Source organism: Toxotes jaculatrix, chromosome 18, assembly GCF_017976425.1.
Source record: "Toxotes jaculatrix isolate fToxJac2 chromosome 18, fToxJac2.pri, whole genome shotgun sequence".
Lineage (NCBI taxonomy): Eukaryota > Metazoa > Chordata > Actinopteri > Toxotidae > Toxotes > Toxotes jaculatrix.
Genome location: NC_054411.1, coordinates 10,653,055 through 10,671,747, shown reverse-complemented (window position 1 = coordinate 10,671,747; position 18,693 = coordinate 10,653,055). Strand labels below are relative to the sequence as shown.

At 35.7% G+C, this 18,693-nt stretch overlaps 3 protein-coding genes across 3 annotated transcripts; 1 reads left to right on the top strand and 2 right to left on the bottom strand.

The window, feature by feature from the left end:
* Positions 1 to 22: 22 nt before the first annotated feature.
* si:ch211-139g16.8 (immunoglobulin superfamily member 6) lies at positions 23 to 2,558 on the bottom strand. Its single transcript, XM_041063240.1, has 6 exons — positions 2,449 to 2,558; positions 1,944 to 2,243; positions 1,748 to 1,842; positions 1,605 to 1,643; positions 1,244 to 1,354; positions 23 to 1,076 (listed from the first exon to the last, which is right to left on the bottom strand). Exons 1-6 carry the CDS (start codon positions 2,531 to 2,533, stop codon positions 1,023 to 1,025), a joined length of 684 nt encoding a protein of 227 aa, XP_040919174.1. The 5' UTR covers positions 2,534 to 2,558; the 3' UTR covers positions 23 to 1,022.
* Positions 2,559 to 3,526: 968 nt separating this feature from the next.
* LOC121198766 (ER lumen protein-retaining receptor 2) lies at positions 3,527 to 9,528 on the top strand. The gene is made up of 5 exons (XM_041063082.1): positions 3,527 to 3,781; positions 5,126 to 5,226; positions 5,331 to 5,489; positions 5,633 to 5,885; positions 8,126 to 9,528. Exons 1-5 carry the CDS (start codon positions 3,691 to 3,693, stop codon positions 8,158 to 8,160), a joined length of 639 nt encoding a protein of 212 aa, XP_040919016.1. The 5' UTR covers positions 3,527 to 3,690; the 3' UTR covers positions 8,161 to 9,528.
* A 285-nt stretch (positions 9,529 to 9,813) lies between these two features.
* On the bottom strand, positions 9,814 to 11,647 carry LOC121198767 (lipid droplet assembly factor 1-like). Its single transcript, XM_041063083.1, has 5 exons — positions 11,512 to 11,647; positions 11,138 to 11,241; positions 10,901 to 11,069; positions 10,662 to 10,807; positions 9,814 to 10,508 (listed from the first exon to the last, which is right to left on the bottom strand). Exons 2-5 carry the CDS (start codon positions 11,222 to 11,224, stop codon positions 10,446 to 10,448), a joined length of 465 nt encoding a protein of 154 aa, XP_040919017.1. The 5' UTR covers positions 11,225 to 11,241; positions 11,512 to 11,647; the 3' UTR covers positions 9,814 to 10,445.
* Between the last annotated feature and the right edge of the window lie 7,046 nt (positions 11,648 to 18,693).

Genomic DNA, 18,693 nt, shown 5'->3' with positions numbered 1-18,693 from the left:
CCTCGGTTGTGTCTGCCAGAAGTTCATATCACAGCTTTTTATTTGTCCAAAAAAAAGAACATATTACGTGTACATATAAACATTTGTCTTGATCTTTTTGGTAATGTATAACTAAATTCTAATGTTAACCATATGGATCTGGATTCTTTCTGTGGGCATTTACAATGAACCAAAATAGATGAAAGTCACTGAACAGAGTACGTCTGCATGATGCCTCAAAAACATATCAGAATTTTAAATATTGCCTTACTGTAAATGTCTTATAAGTTGACAGGTGATTAAAAAAAAGAACCACTCCAATACCAAAAAATATACATTTTTCTTTCCTAATTCAACATAGTGTAGTACAGGCTATTTTAAATATACAGTCAGCTGTAATGTGCCTTTTTTTCATGACAATGATAAACTTTCTGAGGTCATATTACATCTTGAGTCTTTGAGTTTTGGTTCTAGCATTTTTGATGTAATTGTATTTCTACAGAACTACAACCTAAATATGACTATTTTTACATGTTTGCAAATTTGTGATTTGCCAAGACAGTGCTGATGCATAATTAAATCATCTTGGTGGAAAGTGATATTATCAAAAGGCTGCTTGTATCCATACTGTGATCCCTTCTCTTGAAGTTTGACCTAACAGCTTCATTTCTACTCTTGCACACTTTCTGCTCTGATCAATTTGATCTGTATATCCCGAAAATGTACCTGAAAGTTCTATTCACCAAAGTGTTTTTCTTCCAGAGGGTTTATCATCCTAAATATCCAACTATCCTGCTAAAATTAAAAAAAAAAAAAAAAAGCTGGAGAGAAAAGGAACAGTGACTCAGAACCTTTGTTGTGGTATTTATATCTCATTTCATGAGAAAAGGGGAGCAAGCACACACAGCCGACTTGCATCCTCTGGTGGTATGCTAATTTCCTCAGTTACATGTCCTTCCGTCAGGTGTTTCGTGGCTTGGGAATTTCCTCTCAGTCCGGATGATGGAGGTCTAACTCTGTCATTTAATATCCTTGACCGACACTTAGACATTTTGATAGATGTCATCAGGTGAGCTGTTGAATTCAGTACTTGCAGCCTGCAGCAAAGTTAAATTTTAAATGAAAAGGATGGTAAAACAGAAACATTTTCAGGTTAGTAGGAAAATATATACATGTTATAACATAAGCTATCCAGAAGTTTCGTTTTTACCCAATGTCGGTCTGTTGACTGAATCTAACCATAACATGCTGCAACAAGATTTACCTCAGCTTGAGAAAGATTTCCGTCTGTAGTTTCTTTTCTCTTTTCCAAATTCCTTCTTTTGTTCATTTCTTGAAGCACATCTTGGAATTGTGTTTTTTTGGTTGAGTAATTCTGTTTGGAAAGTTCAGAAGACATGTATTTTAATACACAGATATTTGGAAAATTGTCTTTCTGTATTTAATTTCAAAGAAAAGCAAGTGAGCAGCTCGTTTGTGCTGTTGTAAGAGCCTTTTTTGGCCCTGACTTAACAGAGGCCTTGGTTCCTGTTCCTCTTTTAGCTTCTGTGGGCTTTTCCCCATTTAGTAAACAGTTAACACACCAAACACAAATTAAAAAAGAAAATCATACACTCATCTACAACCTTGTTAGTTTTTCTGCGGGAGCTTGTATTGCAGTGATACTAGAATAGAAATGAAGAAGTAAATTTCACATCAGTACGTAGTCCATTTTCAATTTTCAGTCTTGTTTGTATGAATTAGAAATAAATATATTGAAGAAATGTACCTTCTTTAAAATGATAAGTGTCACTATTGCCATGCTGTAGATGACCAAGAGGACAAGTGCTAACCACAGAACGTAGCTAGCCATTGGTTTACCTCCTGAAAGCAAAAGAAAAGATGTCCTAATACGTCTTAATCAAAGCATCCAAACATCTGTGCCTGAACTTTCCAATCATTCTTTCCTCTGAAAAGACTCTCACCTATCACTGCAAGAGTTGTGCCGTTCCCCACACACTGTTCGCCTCTTTCTGATTTACGAGGCCCTACTGCAGCACAGTGGTAGATCCCACTGTCACTAGCATTGAGTGACATGATGTGCAAAGATCCTTTATCCAAGCTGTATTTGCTCGGGTTGCTCATTAGGTTGAGATGAAGATGGTAGTTTTCTTTGAAAACAAACCACTCATAACTCCATTCTGGACATGGTGAAATGAGATCACAAGGCAGAGTGGCATCTTGTCCTGTTTTCATCCAGATTACCGTTGCTTTTTTATTGCTCTCTGATAAAAGATAAATGCAATAGATATCAAATTGACTATATTCTAGCCCCAAAAATGTTTCAAAATAACCACAGAGCTTTTAATAAGCAAGACCTAAGATGCCTAATTCTTATTGCTTATATGGAACAATGAGAATTAGAAAACATTATTTCCTAAATAAATAATGGACATAATACTATTGACAGATGTAGAAAAGACATTTTACCTGTTACTGGCAGGTGAGTGAGCAGGAGAGAAAACCAAAACAACCGGTCCATGTCTGTAGCTTGACAGCTTGTGAGTGATCTCATGATTCCTTGTTTGATGTTACCTAAATGGCAGCATGGGAAGTGGTTGCACTGCTCTTCCCCAGCACTTAGTTCCTGCTTATACTTCCTGTGCTGTCCAGCTGAATGTGACACTATTGGTTTTCATAAACATGAGGCATTTCTAGCTAGGGGGCAAAAATAAGGTGCTGGGCCCCATACCACTACTACAGCTCCCTTTTCTGCATTATGTACAGTATTCCTCTGAAATATCACATGGCCCCAGGTTTGCTATGTTGCAATTTGATTACACAATGATGAATTTATGACACTGTACCATATAAGAACAGTCTCAGCCAAAGACATAGAAGCTCTCTTTAAATAAGATAAGATTGGATAAACAAAGGAAAATCAACCTTAGGGCGATTATCTAATCAGTTGTGCCTCAGTAGTGCAGACCCCTGTACTAACAAACAAAAGGCCAGTTAAGTACACACACAGTGAACCTGGAGCTTTTAGGGGACCCTAGAAGTCAGGGGCAGGTGTCCACTTTGCCAAGTTAAAAAACATAAAATAATAATAAGTAAGATGAACAATTTATTCAATAATTTAAATAAATAAAATGCTTCTTACACATTGATGCATGAGTAATAATGATCTACAAATATATGGTTTCTGTATTAAATGCTTTTACTTTTGATAATTAAGTACATGTTCCTGAAAATACTCATAATTTTTTTTTGAATGCATGACTTTTACTTGTAATAGAGTAGTTTGACACTGTGTGTGTTTTGGTACTTTTACTTAGGTAAAGGATCTGAGTACTTCATTCACCGCTGGTAGTGTTTAAATAAAAAATTATGTTAACTGCTGCAGAGGTACTGGTCCCACCCAGTCTCCCCTCGTGCATACAGGGCTCAAGTTTTCAGTCCATTTCGTTGTAGGCGGGCCGTCTCTGGCTGTCAATCAGATTTTAGTCCAATCAAAACCTCTCCGTGTGTTTTCTCACGCCCCCTTCCACGTCGACCTGCACTCTCGCCATATTTTTAATCCTGTTGAGACCAGCAGCTCGGTTTGCCGCTAACTTGAGCTGGAGAAACCTCCACACAAGACAGCATTAAGTGCGAAAAGGATCTACTTCTGAGCAAAAAGGGACAACTGCCTTAGCGTCCTAGCTGTGTCTGTCTGTTCATCCTGCAACCATGAATATCTTCAGACTAACAGGGGACCTCTCTCATCTGGCTGCTATCATCATCCTGCTACTCAAAATATGGAAAAGCAGGTCATGTGCAGGTGAGCCCTAGCTTCATTTTCAATCACATATGCTACAGCTACGGTTTCCCTAATGTTTCTGATTAACTTTGTCTTTCCTTACTTGCTTGATTCGTCGTTTTTGTCCCCTCTCACCCAACCAGCTCTGAGGTAGCTAGCCATATGCTAACGTTTCCTACTCATTCATTTGAGCTAGTGGCTAATAGCATTAGCAGTCAATGGGCTAACAGCAGATAACAAATAGAGACTGCCATCTGCATTTCCATTACCTCAACTGCAGCATTTACTGCAGACGTGTGGTTAAATATAAGTTAGTGGCAACATTATCCAAATGTAGCATAGCAATCGCTGCCTTAGTGTGAGTTAACTAAGCTAGCTAAACTGCGGGTTGAGGGACCGTGTGGTCAGTTAGGTCTCTACACCTCAAAAGATTAATCACAAAATCACAAAAGTTTTTATTAAGACATGTTTTACTTGCTGCAGCGTCTCCACACATTACGCATCCATTCGCTCCTGCTCTGTTAACCTGAGGTTTGGTGCTCGATTTTCTTGGTCTGGCTTCTGACGTGGCGCTCTAGAACGCGCTACGGAAGTAGCTAACTACTCCTTTATGTTTTATTTAAATTATTATTAGTTTATTTTACATTTTTTTTATAGCATGTATAAATGTGTGTTACTTATGAATAAAAATCTGCACATTGGACTACCATAGATAACAGTCATTTATTTTGTCTGGTCTCAGTGGTGGATCCTTCTTTGGTTTATGAGAAGTGCAGTGGTTGGATACAAAGCTGCAAGGTTTTGGTTCAAAGCTAAGAGGTTATGTTAGCTAACAGATAACAGATAGATGGTTATGTTTGTATATCATTTAGGGCATAATGATTAGATATCATGCAGTTTGTCACTGAATTATTAGTAGAACTATTATTAGTTTCCAGTTAACCTAACCTAACCTCGATAGGCTGTGGGATAAAACTGGACTGCAGGAACCCCCCACAACCATTCTTGCTTTGAGGGGACAGTGCTGATCATGTCACTATCTTGCTACAGTGTGTGGATCTTAGAAAATGAGGCCATCTGTTTCTACATTTTCATTGAACTAACCTAGAATAACTTTAGAAAGTAAAATTGGGGATTCTTGCATGCAAGTTGATATATTATCTTGGTAAAAACAAGTTCAAAAGGAGGGACAATATTGTTATTGGTGTCTGAGGTTGTAGATAAATTTTTCCAGTAGATGTCACTGTTCAGTAAGGAAATACCTTATGATTTATTTAAACTGCTAGTGAAGCCATTCAGAGGTGGCTCGTGACTTTGCTATACTTTTAAACTTAATGGTAAATATGCCTGATATTTTTGTTAAAGGTATCTCTGGAAAGAGCCAAATCCTGTTTGCTCTTGTGTTCACCACACGCTACTTGGATCTGCTCACGTCCTTCATCTCCCTCTATAATACATGCATGAAGGTAAGATACCAGCCACGCCTCTGCCCTGACCAGTAGCCCTTCACACAGGTCTCCTGTTTCTATCAAGGTCCCTGAATGACGTGCGGTTTTATGTTGTTTACCAGGTGATCTACATCGGCTGTTCGTATGCCACAGTCTACCTGATCTACGCAAAATTCAGGGCCACCTATGATGGCAACCATGACAGTTTCAGAGTGGAGTTCTTGGTTGTCCCTGTTGGAGGTCTCGCTGTTCTCATCAACCATGACTTCTCTTTCCTAGAGGTGGGTTCAGCCTGTTGTATTGCCGTCATACTGTGACAGAATTCTTTGGTTAGGAACTAACCACTATGAGAACATATAATTCCTTCATGCATGTGAAATTAATTGCATTCCTGCAAATTTAAATTAAACCTCCCTGTCATCAGATCCTTTGGACATTCTCCATTTACCTGGAGTCGGTGGCAATCCTGCCTCAGCTCTTCATGATTAGCAAGACTGGTGAGGCGGAGACAATTACCACCCACTACCTGTTCTGCCTGGGCCTGTATCGAGCCCTCTATCTCTTCAACTGGATTTGGCGTTTCTACTTTGAGGGCTTCTTTGACATGATCGCTATTGTGGCCGGCGTCGTCCAGACTGTCCTCTACTGTGACTTCTTCTACCTTTATGTCACCAAAGGTGGGTTTCACTAATATCTACTGATATCATCTAGTAGGCAAGCACCAAGTTACACAGATAAAACAGTAAAAATAAGAGGTTTATTATCAGGCAGTAATTGTGGAGCAAAATTATTTATGTAGTGCTAATTTTTACTGTATAAAAATATTTATTATGGATATGAAATGTAATATTAAATTTAATTTTTTGGTTTGTTATTCAGCTGCAGTAAAAAGCATAAAAGGCGGGCATATTCAGTGCTCACATGTCCATATCTATCTTTTTAAAGGAATTACTTGTAGATGCTATCATTCCTCCTGTCCATACTGGCCCTGAAGCAGTCCTGTCTTAGAGTAACTTCGATGTGAGAGATGAGGGACAAAATCCAGAGTACTTGTTCCCTGAAAAACCTCATTCCATAGTTCAGCTGAAGCTAATATGAGGCTTCAGCTGAAGTGAATGAAGTCTGTATTTTCCAAAGTTATGGTCTTTTTAGTACAAAATTGCCTCTTTGTGTTACTGTCCCTTCACAGTAGTTAAGGACAGAAACACAGTCCCAGGAAACACACAAAGGGAATTTTGTTCTAAAGACTATAAATATGGAATATATGCTAAAGTGTCATATTATTTGTGACTCAACTTAAGAATCATTTTTTTGCTCACAAAACCAGGACTGTGGATTTTTTTCCCTGATTTCTTGCAGTCGCATTAGATTAAAAAAAACTTTGCTGTGGGTAAAGTCAATACATTTTAAGACCTTTTCTTCACTAAAAATTCTCCACAATCAAACCATAGTTGCAATTCAAGTCTAACTATTCACACTAGTGCAGTTTAAAAAACACAATAGACATGTGAAATGAAGCTTGAATTTTTTGTTTGTTTGTTTTTTTGTCATTTCAGTACTGTAGTTTTCTTGTAGCTGGCATCTAGGTGCCATTGTTGTTACTTGTGGCCTGTTCCCTCTGCAGGAACTTTTCCAAGAACCCAAAACATTTTTTAGGAATGCAGAAATCTCATTTGTATTTCCAATGCAAGAGTCTAAATTTAGAATCTCCTGATCCCCAAAAAGACCCTTTTCTGTGAGTAGTACATTCTGGTTGCCTAAGAACTGTACTTGTGTTCTGCTTAACAGATGTTATTTACTCTAATGTTGCTACTAGTACTAGGATGAGAAAAGAGGATTTGTTATTAGGGATGTCCCAATCAAGTTTTTTTTGGCCCCGATCCGAATTCTTTAATCTTGGGAATCTGCCAGCACAGTCTCTGATCCAATACTTATATTTACAATGTGCTGACACATCTTATTTTTATGTGACCATCTTCATCCAAGCACTGAAGGTCCTGTTTTAAAACTATTAAATTTATAAGCTTAATTTTTTGATATGATATCAATAAAAGTTTAATGAGGAGAACACAACTCTTGAAACTGATGTGATTAGCTTGAGAGAAGATGTATCACTCTGTTGGAGTTCTGGGAACTACAAAAGCACTCTCTGCTCTCACAAACAAGCTTTGGCAGAGTACAAACACTGGCTGCCAGGAGGCCTACAGCCCAACAACGGCCAACTTTTAATTTTCACCTGTTATAACCTGCAGCTGGAGATGGTCAGCGCCAGCTAAAAATGTCAATCGACTACCTGAATGTTTTGTGCACAGCTCTTTGCTAATAAGAAAGAAAGAAAGAAAGAGGGGAGATAGTGAACTTGTTGGCATCTGAGGTTAGTGAGTCCGTGTATTTCACCAACAGCAGTGTTTGAACTCGTACGTACTTTTACATTTTTACACATACTTATTTTCGCTTGGATATGCCTCAAAATCCTCACACTGTAGGCTATCAGCTTCATTTTAGCTGATACTATTCCATTAAAATATGCTCAAATGGACCCTGACACTGATCCTTAGGAGCGGCCTGGAAACTCTGGAAACTTTAGTTTCCTGTTTTAAGCTTCCTCCTTAACCTCTGTGTGTTTCCTTTGCATCCATTCAGCAGTCATTAAAAACATCTCTGACTGGTCTTATTTGCTAAATCTTCACAGTTCTTCAGATGTGGTGGACACACAAATGTACACAAGCACCTTTTAGTCTCTAGTTGCTCTGTGGTTCCTGGAAGCATCTGGTTGAAAAGGGTTGTTGGTTTACAACCATAGGGGTTAATTCTGAACACAAATCAAGTAGTACCCCCTTGAAAACTCATTGAAAATGGAAACGGTGGTGCTTTGGCTCCTACCTGATGACTGTCTAACTTTTTCTCACCCCCTCAGTGTTGAAAGGCAAGAAGCTGAGTCTGCCAGCATAAAATGTAGAGAAGTAGACAGCGACACCCAGCAGACTCAGGGGGTGTGGAGAGGACATCTTGGAGTCTTGTAACCTTATAGCAAAGGATGCCGGAGACAGAGAATCAACTAATGGGGAAAAACACTAGTCTTCTTGATGATTGCTGATGGAACTGGTAAATGCCAACACACACCAGAGCTGAACAAAGACCACCCCAAATCAACCTTTGGATTTCTGTGTTCAGCATCTTGCCTTAAACTTCTTTGATTGCTGTTCAAATAGGAGAAGAGGCTCTTTTTTGTTTTTGTATTTTTTTTTTTTTTTACATGTGAGGTGTATACGCTTATTTTTTTTTTTATTTCTTATTTTTATAATGTCACAAATATGGTCAGCTCTGAGAAGTACCTTGTTTGACTTGGTAATGAAATGCACAAATGTACAGTCTTATTAAAGAGTGAGATAAAGAGTAATGTATCTGAGTGCCTGATGACGATTATGTCCATTTTCTCGCGGTTTTATTTTTACATTTTTTTATCTCAATAATTGTATGCATATTCTGTAACACATGTACCCTCTCCTGGAAATGTTTTAAAGAGGCCAACACACACATGGGTTTTGTAAAAACATCGCTTTCTAAAATCACTCAAGACAACATTTTAAAAAGATCTTTCTCTCTTCTAAAAATCAGAGCTTTTTTTCGTACATACAACTCATTCAGTGTAAGAGGTGACCCATAAAATACTTTACTTGAATGCCAGCAGTCTTTTTGTCATAGCCGTCAGTATTTTCAAATATGGGTATCTCATTTGGAATTAAACTTCTCATGTGACAGATTTTTCTTCAGCTTACTGTATCGAAGAAGCTAACACGCATCAGTCGTTTCACAGCTTTAATATAGATTTCAGTCTTAAAATAATGTTACATCACATTTTGGATGTAGAGACAGCACAAACTTCGTTTCTGTCAGTGTTGCACCCCAGTAACAAATGCATGAACACCTTCCAACAGCGGCTTGTCAGTTATCTCAAGGTTGAAATGTCACTAAAATCAGAAAAAAGCAATAATGAATGACAGAACAAAGATTACACTTATACCGGGATGTGTAGATATTTGGCATGAAGATCCTCCAGCACTTTGACCGGTTGTGACATTTCAGTTATCTGAATGTCTGGAGTGTGAACAATTCAACAGATGTGACATTATGCTGTTCAGTAATTGAGTAGGGGTTGTCATGGTGTTCACTGGGTGCATTTCTATTGAATTTAAAGGCCTTTTGTTAACTTCAACTTTTTCAAATTTGCCATTCCTAAAGGATTATTTGAGGATTATTTTGAACTTTTTTTTCTCTTTTTTTTTGCATGATATCACCTCCAATAAAGATTTTATGAGAATCACCCTCCAAAGTCACTGTGATTATTGAAAGAATGCAAGTACTGATGAGTGCAGCTTTATCTAAGACCCCTTCAGATGTTTTAAGTTTTCAATTTTTCCGAATGTAAGTTTGTTTTTTTTAAATACATCTTTAAAATGAATTCAAAACATGCAAAGGAAGCAACATGCCCATTTAATAAAATTAGGCACACAAATTCCTTTGCATATACTGCTACCAAAAGTCCCACAGGAATATGTTTCAGTTGTGAAGGAGTCTTCTCTAGTTCTTTTGTAAGGAAACATTTATAGTAGTTAATCACACCATGTTGATGAATTGGGGAAATATAAATAGAGCCAAACATGTAGGATTGAAAAATGTGCAGCATTCAACATGGTACCAACTTAAAATTTTTCCCAGACATTCTTCACAAAGACATAGTTTTAGGTCCATTACTATTCTCCATCTCTTGTTTGGACAGAAGACCAGAGCAAATGTTCATTATGATGAGCTTTTATTCAAAGCTATGTCACAGATGTCAAACATTGTGCTCTTCTGCGGGTAACAGCAAAAATAGATATGTAACATTATTTTATAGTGCATTTTCATTGCTTTAAGAGTATGAACATCAAATATTTGCAAATACACATAACAAATAAAGGCGTTTTCAGACTGACAGTCTATGTCTATTATATATATATATATATATATATAATGAAATTCATATATTCATATTTAAGTTTTAGAAAAATATCTACTAACAATATTTAGGCTTTACACATTCAGTAACCATCAGGGAGACTTTGTGCTTCGAATATCTGTTACATCAGCAGCACTATTCATTCAAGCATCTGTGTCCTCTGAATCCCAACAATGAAGCTTCAGTAGTGCTGATTTAAGGCTCTAAGATGAGACAAGTTGAGACAAGAGGAAGAGAGCTACTGCATTTCCTTCAGCTTTGAAGTTTCAAACTCATACTCCTTTCCCTCAATGTTACCTTGCTGGTAGAAAGAAAATAAATAGTGTCTAAAACTTTAATAGCTCCTTGTAAGTAATATGAACATGCATACATTTATTAAAATTTTAGAAGAGATTATGTCCAGACAATACATTTTTAATAAAATAACTAGAGCTTCAGTCTACAGTATATTTACCTTTGTCAGTTGTGGGTAGTAGTAGTTGAGGATGTTGGAGATGATCACATAAAAAGCATTAAAGATGCATGAAACCATGAGGGAGAAGAAGGCAAGGCCGGAGAGCACGCACAGCAGAGTAAACCCTCCCACAAACAGCAGGAACACTAGAAGAGACAGAGAGAAAGAACGGGTTTGTGGCTGCGCAGTATCCCAAAACATCACATGGCAAAGTCTGATTTTGACATGAGTGCACCTACCCTCAAAGAAAACAAAACCTACTGCCGACATAATAATGGTCACAAGAGCAAAAATGAGGAAAAGTCCAACAGGCACTGCAGCCATGGCGCTGAATAGCATCACTGTGAGAGCTAAGAACGGGTGGTTGCTGAGGTACTGCCCGATTCTTGAATTCATCACCTGTGCTACCTGGTAAAGACACATGTGATTTAGCTGGGAGGAAATAAAGAAAATAAAAGATTAAATTTTGGTGCTACCTTTGGCTCATTATAAAGGCAGTTCGACAGGGTGGTCCATCTTCCCCATAGTTGCTGAAAGTCAGTCACGCTGCTGCTGTGCTGCATTTCCACACTGTACCTGACTGAGTAATACATGAGTAAAACTGGGTCAGTCTGACTGGTAAATCCCACCACTGACACATCCAGCAGCATTGATTTACAGCTAATTGGTGCGGATCATTTAAATTTTAGTTTTAAAAAAGTTGGATTTATTCCAGCCTCAGGCACTGTCAGAGAAGCCAAGCTCCTAGTTTGCAAGCAAATGGCTGTCCTGGAGCTCAGTTGCCATCTGTACTTAATGATACTTAATATACTCTTCACAATATGACAAAGTTTAATTGACAAGTACAAACCTGACCAATGTAGTAAACCGGGTTTGATTCTCAGCAAAAGTCTGCTCACAACTAATGAAACTGTGTTGTGAAGGTTGCCTCAGACACTCCAACAGCAGTAGCAACACACCCTTTTCAAAAACACCCATTCTTCTTCTCTTGCTTCCCCCTCCTTCTTCCTCTTCTGGATTCCAGGAAGAGAGGCCGTAAAAGGCCTGTGGATATTACTGCTGCCATCTACTGTTTACCAAATATATTGCAGCACAGAACTGGATTCAGATTCAGATAACTTTATTGTCATTCACTTTTACCTTTTCCACTTGCCGTACTTTGACAAACTCCTCCTAAAGGAATTGTCCCCTCTGTGCTCTGTTTCCTATCATAACTGTAATTGCTGAGCACACATTATCCACAAACTGTTCACTAACTGTAATCTAAATGCTGACCCTCTAACATTGTCCATTGCAAACCCTGTTTGTATTATGCTGCATGTCGTTCTCCTTCTCTCCTCCAAAAAAAAGGATGACTTTCATTGGCTGATTTTGATGCCTTACTATACTATGACCATTTTATGACATTTTGAGACCGTTCTAAAAAATGACTTTTTTTGGGTCCATTTTGACGCCTTACTATACTATGACCATTTTATGAAATGTTGAGGTCCAAAAAATTTTTGACTTTTTTTGGCCGAATTTGACGCCTGACTATACTATGACGTTTTTGATGACATTTTGAGGTCAAAAATTTTTTTGACTTTTTGGGCCGATTTTGACGCCTTACTATACTATGACGTTTTTTATGACATTTTGAAGGCAAAAAAATTTTGGACTTTTCTTGGCCGATTTTGACGCCGTACGATACTATGACGTTTTTTATGACATTTTGAGGTCGAAAAAAATTTTGACTTTTTTTGGCCGAAAAAAAACGCCTTACTATACTATGACGTTTTTTATGACATTTTGAGGTCGAAAAAAATTTTGACTTTTTTTGGCCGAAAAAAAAACGCCTTACTATACTATGACGTTTTTTATGACTTTTGGAGGTCGAAAAAAATTTAGACTTTTTTTGGCCGAAAAAAACGCCTTACTATACTATGACGTTTTTTATGACTTTTGGAGGTCGAAAAAAATTTAGACTTTTTTTGGCCGAAAAAAACGCCTTACTATACTATGACGTTTTTTATGACTTTTGGAGGTCGAAAAAAATTTTGACTTTTTTTGGCCGAAAAAAACGCCTTACTATACTATGACGTTTTTTATGACTTTTGGAGGTCGAAAAAAATTTGGACTTTTTTTGCCCGATTTTGACGCCTTACTATACTATGACGTTTTTTATGACTTTTGGAGGTCGAAAAAAATTTTGACTTTTTTTGGCCGAAAAAAACGCCTTACTATACTATGACGTTTTTTATGACTTTTGGAGGTCGAAAAAAATTTAGACTTTTTTTGGCCGAAAAAAACGCCTTACTATACTATGACGTTTTTTATGACTTTTGGAGGTCGAAAAAAATTTTGACTTTTTTTGCCCGATTTTGACGCCTTACTATACTATGACGTTTTTTATGACTTTTGGAGGTCGAAAAAAATTTTGACTTTTTTTGGCCGAAAAAAACGCCTTACTATACTATGACGTTTTTTATGACTTTTGGAGGTCGAAAAAAATTTAGACTTTTTTTGGCCGAAAAAAACGCCTTACTATACTATGACGTTTTTTATGACTTTTGGAGGTCGAAAAATATTTTGACTTTTTTTGCCCGATTTTGACGCCTTACTATACTATGACGTTTTTTATGACATTTTGAGGTCGAAAAAAATTTAGACTTTTTTTGCCCGATTTTGACACCTTACTATACTATGACGTTTTTTATGACATTTTGAGGTCTAAAAAAATTTTGACTTTTTTTGGCCGAAAAAAACGCCTTACTATACTATGACGTTTTTTATGACTTTTGGAGGGCGAAAAAAATTTTGACTTTTTTTGGCCGAAAAAAACGCCTTACTATACTATGGCGTTTTTTATGACTTTTGGAGGTCGAAAAAAATTTAGACTTTTTTTGCCCGAAAAAAACGCCTTACTATACTATGACGTTTTTTATGACTTTTGGAGGTCGAAAAATATTTTGACTTTTTTTGGCCGAAAAAAACGCCTTACTATACTATGACGTTTTTTATGACTTTTGGAGGTCGAAAAAATTTTTGACTTTTTTTGCCCGATTTTGACGCCTTACTATACTATGACGTTTTTTATGACATTTTGAGGTCGAAAAAAATTTTGACTTTTGTTGCCCGATTTTGACGCCTTACTATAGTATGACGTTTTTTATGACATTTTGAGGTCTAAAAAAATTTTGACTTTTTTTGGCCGAAAAAAACGCCTTACTATACTATGACGTTTTTTATGACTTTTGGAGGTCGAAAAAAATTTTGACTTTTTTTGGCCGAAAAAAACGCCTTACTATACTATGATGTTTTTTATGACTTTTGGAGGTCGAAAAAATTTTTGACTTTTTTTGCCCGAAAAAAACGCCTTACTATACTATGACGTTTTTTATGACTTTTGGAGGTCGAAAAATATTTTGACTTTTTTTGGCCGAAAAAAACGCCTTACTATACTATGACGTTTTTTATGACTTTTGGAGGTCGAAAAAAATTTAGACTTTTTTTGGCCGAAAAAAACGCCTTACTATACTATGACGTTTTTTATGACTTTTGGAGGTCGAAAAAAATTTTGACTTTTTTTGGCCGAAAAAAACGCCTTACTATACTATGACGTTTTTTATGACTTTTGGAGGTCGAAAAAAATTTTGACTTTTTTTGGCCGAAAAAAACGCCTTACTATACTATGACGTTTTTTATGACTTTTGGAGGTCGAAAAAAATTTTGACTTTTTTTGGCCGAAAAAAACGCCTTACTATACTATGACGTTTTTTATGACTTTTGGAGGTCGAAAAATATTTTGACTTTTTTTGCCCGATTTTGACGCCTTACTATACTATGACGTTTTTTATGACATTTTGAGGTCGAAAAAAATTTTGACTTTTTTTGCCCGATTTTGACACCTTACTATACTATGACGTTTTTTATGACTTTTGGAGGTCGAAAAAAATTTTGACTTTTTTTGGCCGAAAAAAACGCCTTACTATACTATGACGTTTTTTATGACTTTTGGAGGTCGAAAAAATTTTTGACTTTTTTTGCCCGAAAAAAACGCCTTACTATACTATGACGTTTTTTATGACTTTTGGAGGTCGAAAAATATTTTGACTTTTTTTGGCCGAAAAAAACGCCTTACTATACTATGACGTTTTTTATGACTTTTGGAGGTCGAAAAAAATTTAGACTTTTTTTGGCCGAAAAAAACGCCTTACTATACTATGACGTTTTTTATGACTTTTGGAGGTCGAAAAAAATTTTGACTTTTTTTGCCCGATTTTGACGCCTTACTATACTATGACGTTTTTTATGACATTTTGTGGTCGAAAAAAATTTAGACTTTTTTTGCCCGATTTTGACACCTTACTATACTATGACGTTTTTTATGACATTTTGAGGTCTAAAAAAATTTTGACTTTTTTTGGCCAAAAAAAACGCCTTACTATACTATGACGTTTTTTATGACTTTTGGAGGTCGAAAAAAATTTTGACTTTTTTTGGCCGAAAAAAACGCCTTACTATACTATGACGTTTTTTATGACTTTTGGAGGTCGAAAAAAATTTGGACTTTTTTTGGCCGAAAAAAACGCCTTACTATACTATGACGTTTTTTATGACTTTTGGAGGTCGAAAAAAATTTTGACTTTTTTTGGCCGAAAAAAACGCCTTACTATACTATGACGTTTTTTATGACTTTTGGAGGTCGAAAAAATTTTTGACTTTTTTTGCCCGAAAAAAACGCCTTACTATACTATGACGTTTTTTATGACTTTTGGAGGTCGAAAAAAATTTTGACTTTTTTTGGCCGAAAAAAACGCCTTACTATACTATGACGTTTTTTATGACTTTTGGAGGTCGAAAAATATTTTGACTTTTTTTGCCCGATTTTGACGCCTTACTATACTATGACGTTTTTTATGACATTTTGAGGTCGAAAAAAATTTAGACTTTTTTTGCCCGATTTTGACACCTTACTATACTATGACGTTTTTTATGACTTTTGGAGGTCGAAAAAAATTTTGACTTTTTTTGGCCGAAAAAAACGCCTTACTATACTATGACGTTTTTTATGACTTTTGGAGGTCGAAAAAATTTTTGACTTTTTTTGCCCGAAAAAAACGCCTTACTATACTATGACGTTTTTTATGACTTTTGGAGGTCGAAAAATATTTTGACTTTTTTTGGCCGAAAAAAACGCCTTACTATACTATGACGTTTTTTATGACTTTTGGAGGTCGAAAAAAATTTTGACTTTTTTTGGCCGAAAAAAACGCCTTACTATACTATGACGTTTTTTATGACTTTTGGAGGTCGAAAAAAATTTTGACTTTTTTTGGCCGAAAAAAACGCCTTACTATACTATGACGTTTTTTATGACATTTTGAGGTCGAAAAAATTTTTGACTTTTTTTGCCCGATTTTGACACCTTACTATACTATGACGTTTTTTATGACATTTTGAGGTCTAAAAAAATTTTGACTTTTTTTGGCCAAAAAAAACGCCTTACTATACTATGACGTTTTTTATGACTTTTGGAGGTCGAAAAAAATTTAGACTTTTTTTGGCCGAAAAAAACGCCTTACTATACTATGACGTTTTTTATGACTTTTGGAGGTCGAAAAAAATTTTGACTTTTTTTGCCCGAAAAAAACGCCTTACTATACTATGACGTTTTTTATGACTTTTGGAGGTCGAAAAAAATTTTGACTTTTTTTGGCCGAAAAAAACGCCTTACTATACTATGACGTTTTTTATGACTTTTGGAGGTCGAAAAATATTTTGACTTTTTTTGGCCGAAAAAAACGCCTTACTATACTATGACGTTTTTTTATGACTTTTGGAGGTCGAAAAAATTTTTGACTTTTTTTGGCCGAAAAAAACGCCTTACTATACTATGACGTTTTTTATGACTTTTGGAGGTCTAAAAAAATTTTGACTTTTTTTGGCCGAAAAAAACGCCTTACTATACTATGACGTTTTTTATGACTTTTGGAGGTCGAAAAAAATTTTGACTTTTTTTGGCCGAAAAAAACGCCTTACTATACTATGACGTTTTTTATGACTTTTGGAGGTCGAAAAAAATTTTGACTTTTTTTGCCCGATTTTGACGCCTTACTATACTATGACGTTTTTTATGACTTTTGGAGGTCGAAAAAAATTTTGACTTTTTTTGGCCGAAAAAAACGCCTTACTATACTATGACGTTTTTTATGACTTTTGGAGGTCGAAAAAATTTTTGACTTTTTTTGCCCGAAAAAAACGCCTTACTATACTATGACGTTTTTTATGACTTTTGGAGGTCGAAAAAAATTTTGACTTTTTTTGCCCGATTTTGACGCCTTACTAAACTATGACGTTTTTTATGACTTTTGGAGGTCGAAAAAATTTTTGACTTTTTTTGCCCGAAAAAAACGCCTTACTATACTATGACGTTTTTTATGACTTTTGGAGGTCGAAAAAAATTTTTGACTTTTTTTGCCCGATTTTGACGCCTTACTATACTATGACGTTTTTTATGACATTTTGAGGTCGAAAAAAATTTTGACTTTTTTTGCCCGATTTTGACGCCTTACTATACTATGACGTTTTTTATGACATTTTGAGGTCTAAAAAAATTTTGACTTTTTTTGCCCGAAAAAAACGCCTTACTATACTATGACGTTTTTTATGACTTTTGGAGGTCGAAAAAAATTTTGACTTTTTTTGGCCGAAAAAAACGCCTTACTATACTATGACGTTTTTTATGACTTTTGGAGGTCGAAAAAAATTTAGACTTTTTTTGGCCGAAAAAAACGCCTTACTATACTATGACGTTTTTTATGACTTTTGGAGGTCGAAAAAAATTTTGACTTTTTTTGGCCGAAAAAAACGCCTTACTATACTATGACGTTTTTTATGACTTTTGGAGGTCGAAAAAATTTTTGACTTTTTTTGGCCGAAAAAAACGCCTTACTATACTATGACGTTTTTTATGACTTTTGGAGGTCGAAAAAAATTTTGACTTTTTTTGGCCGAAAAAAACGCCTTACTATACTATGACGTTTTTTATGACTTTTGGAGGTCGAAAAAAATTTTGACTTTTTTTGGCCGAAAAAAACGCCTTACTATACTATGACGTTTTTTATGACTTTTGGAGGTCGAAAAAAATTTTGACTTTTTTTGGCCGAAAAAAACGCCTTACTATACTATGACGTTTTTTATGACTTTTGGAGGTCGAAAAAAATTTTGACTTTTTTTGCCCGAAAAAAACGCCTTACTATACTATGACGTTTTTTATGACTTTTGGAGGTCGAAAAAAATTTTGACTTTTTTTGGCCGAAAAAAACGCCTTACTATACTATGACGTTTTTTATGACTTTTGGAGGTCGAAAAATATTTTGACTTTTTTTGGCCGAAAAAAACGCCTTACTATACTATGACGTTTTTTATGACTTTTGGAGGTCTAAAAAAATTTTGACTTTTTTTGGCCGAAAAAAACGCCTTACTATACTATGACGTTTTTTATGACTTTTGGAGGTCGAAAAATATTTTGACTTTTTTTGGCCGAAAAAAACGCCTTACTATACTATGACGTTTTTTATGACTTTTGGAGGTCGAAAAAATTTTTGACTTTTTTTGCCCGATTTTGACGCCTTACTATACTATGATGTTTTTTATGACTTTTGGAGGTCGAAAAAATTTTTGACTTTTTTTGCCCGAAAAAAACGCCTTACTATACTATGACGTTTTTTATGACTTTTGGAGGTCGAAAAAAATTTTGACTTTTTTTGGCCGAAAAAAACGCCTTACTATACTATGACGTTTTTTATGACTTTTGGAGGTCGAAAAAAATTTTGACCTTTTTTGGCCGAAAAAAACGCCTTACTATACTATGACGTTTTTTATGACTTTTGGAGGTCGAAAAAAATTTTGACTTTTTTTGCCCGAAAAACACGCCTTACTATACTATGACGTTTTTTATGACTTTTGGAGGTCGAAAAATATTTTGACTTTTTTTGGCCGAAAAAAACGCCTTACTATACTATGACGTTTTTTATGACTTTTGGAGGTC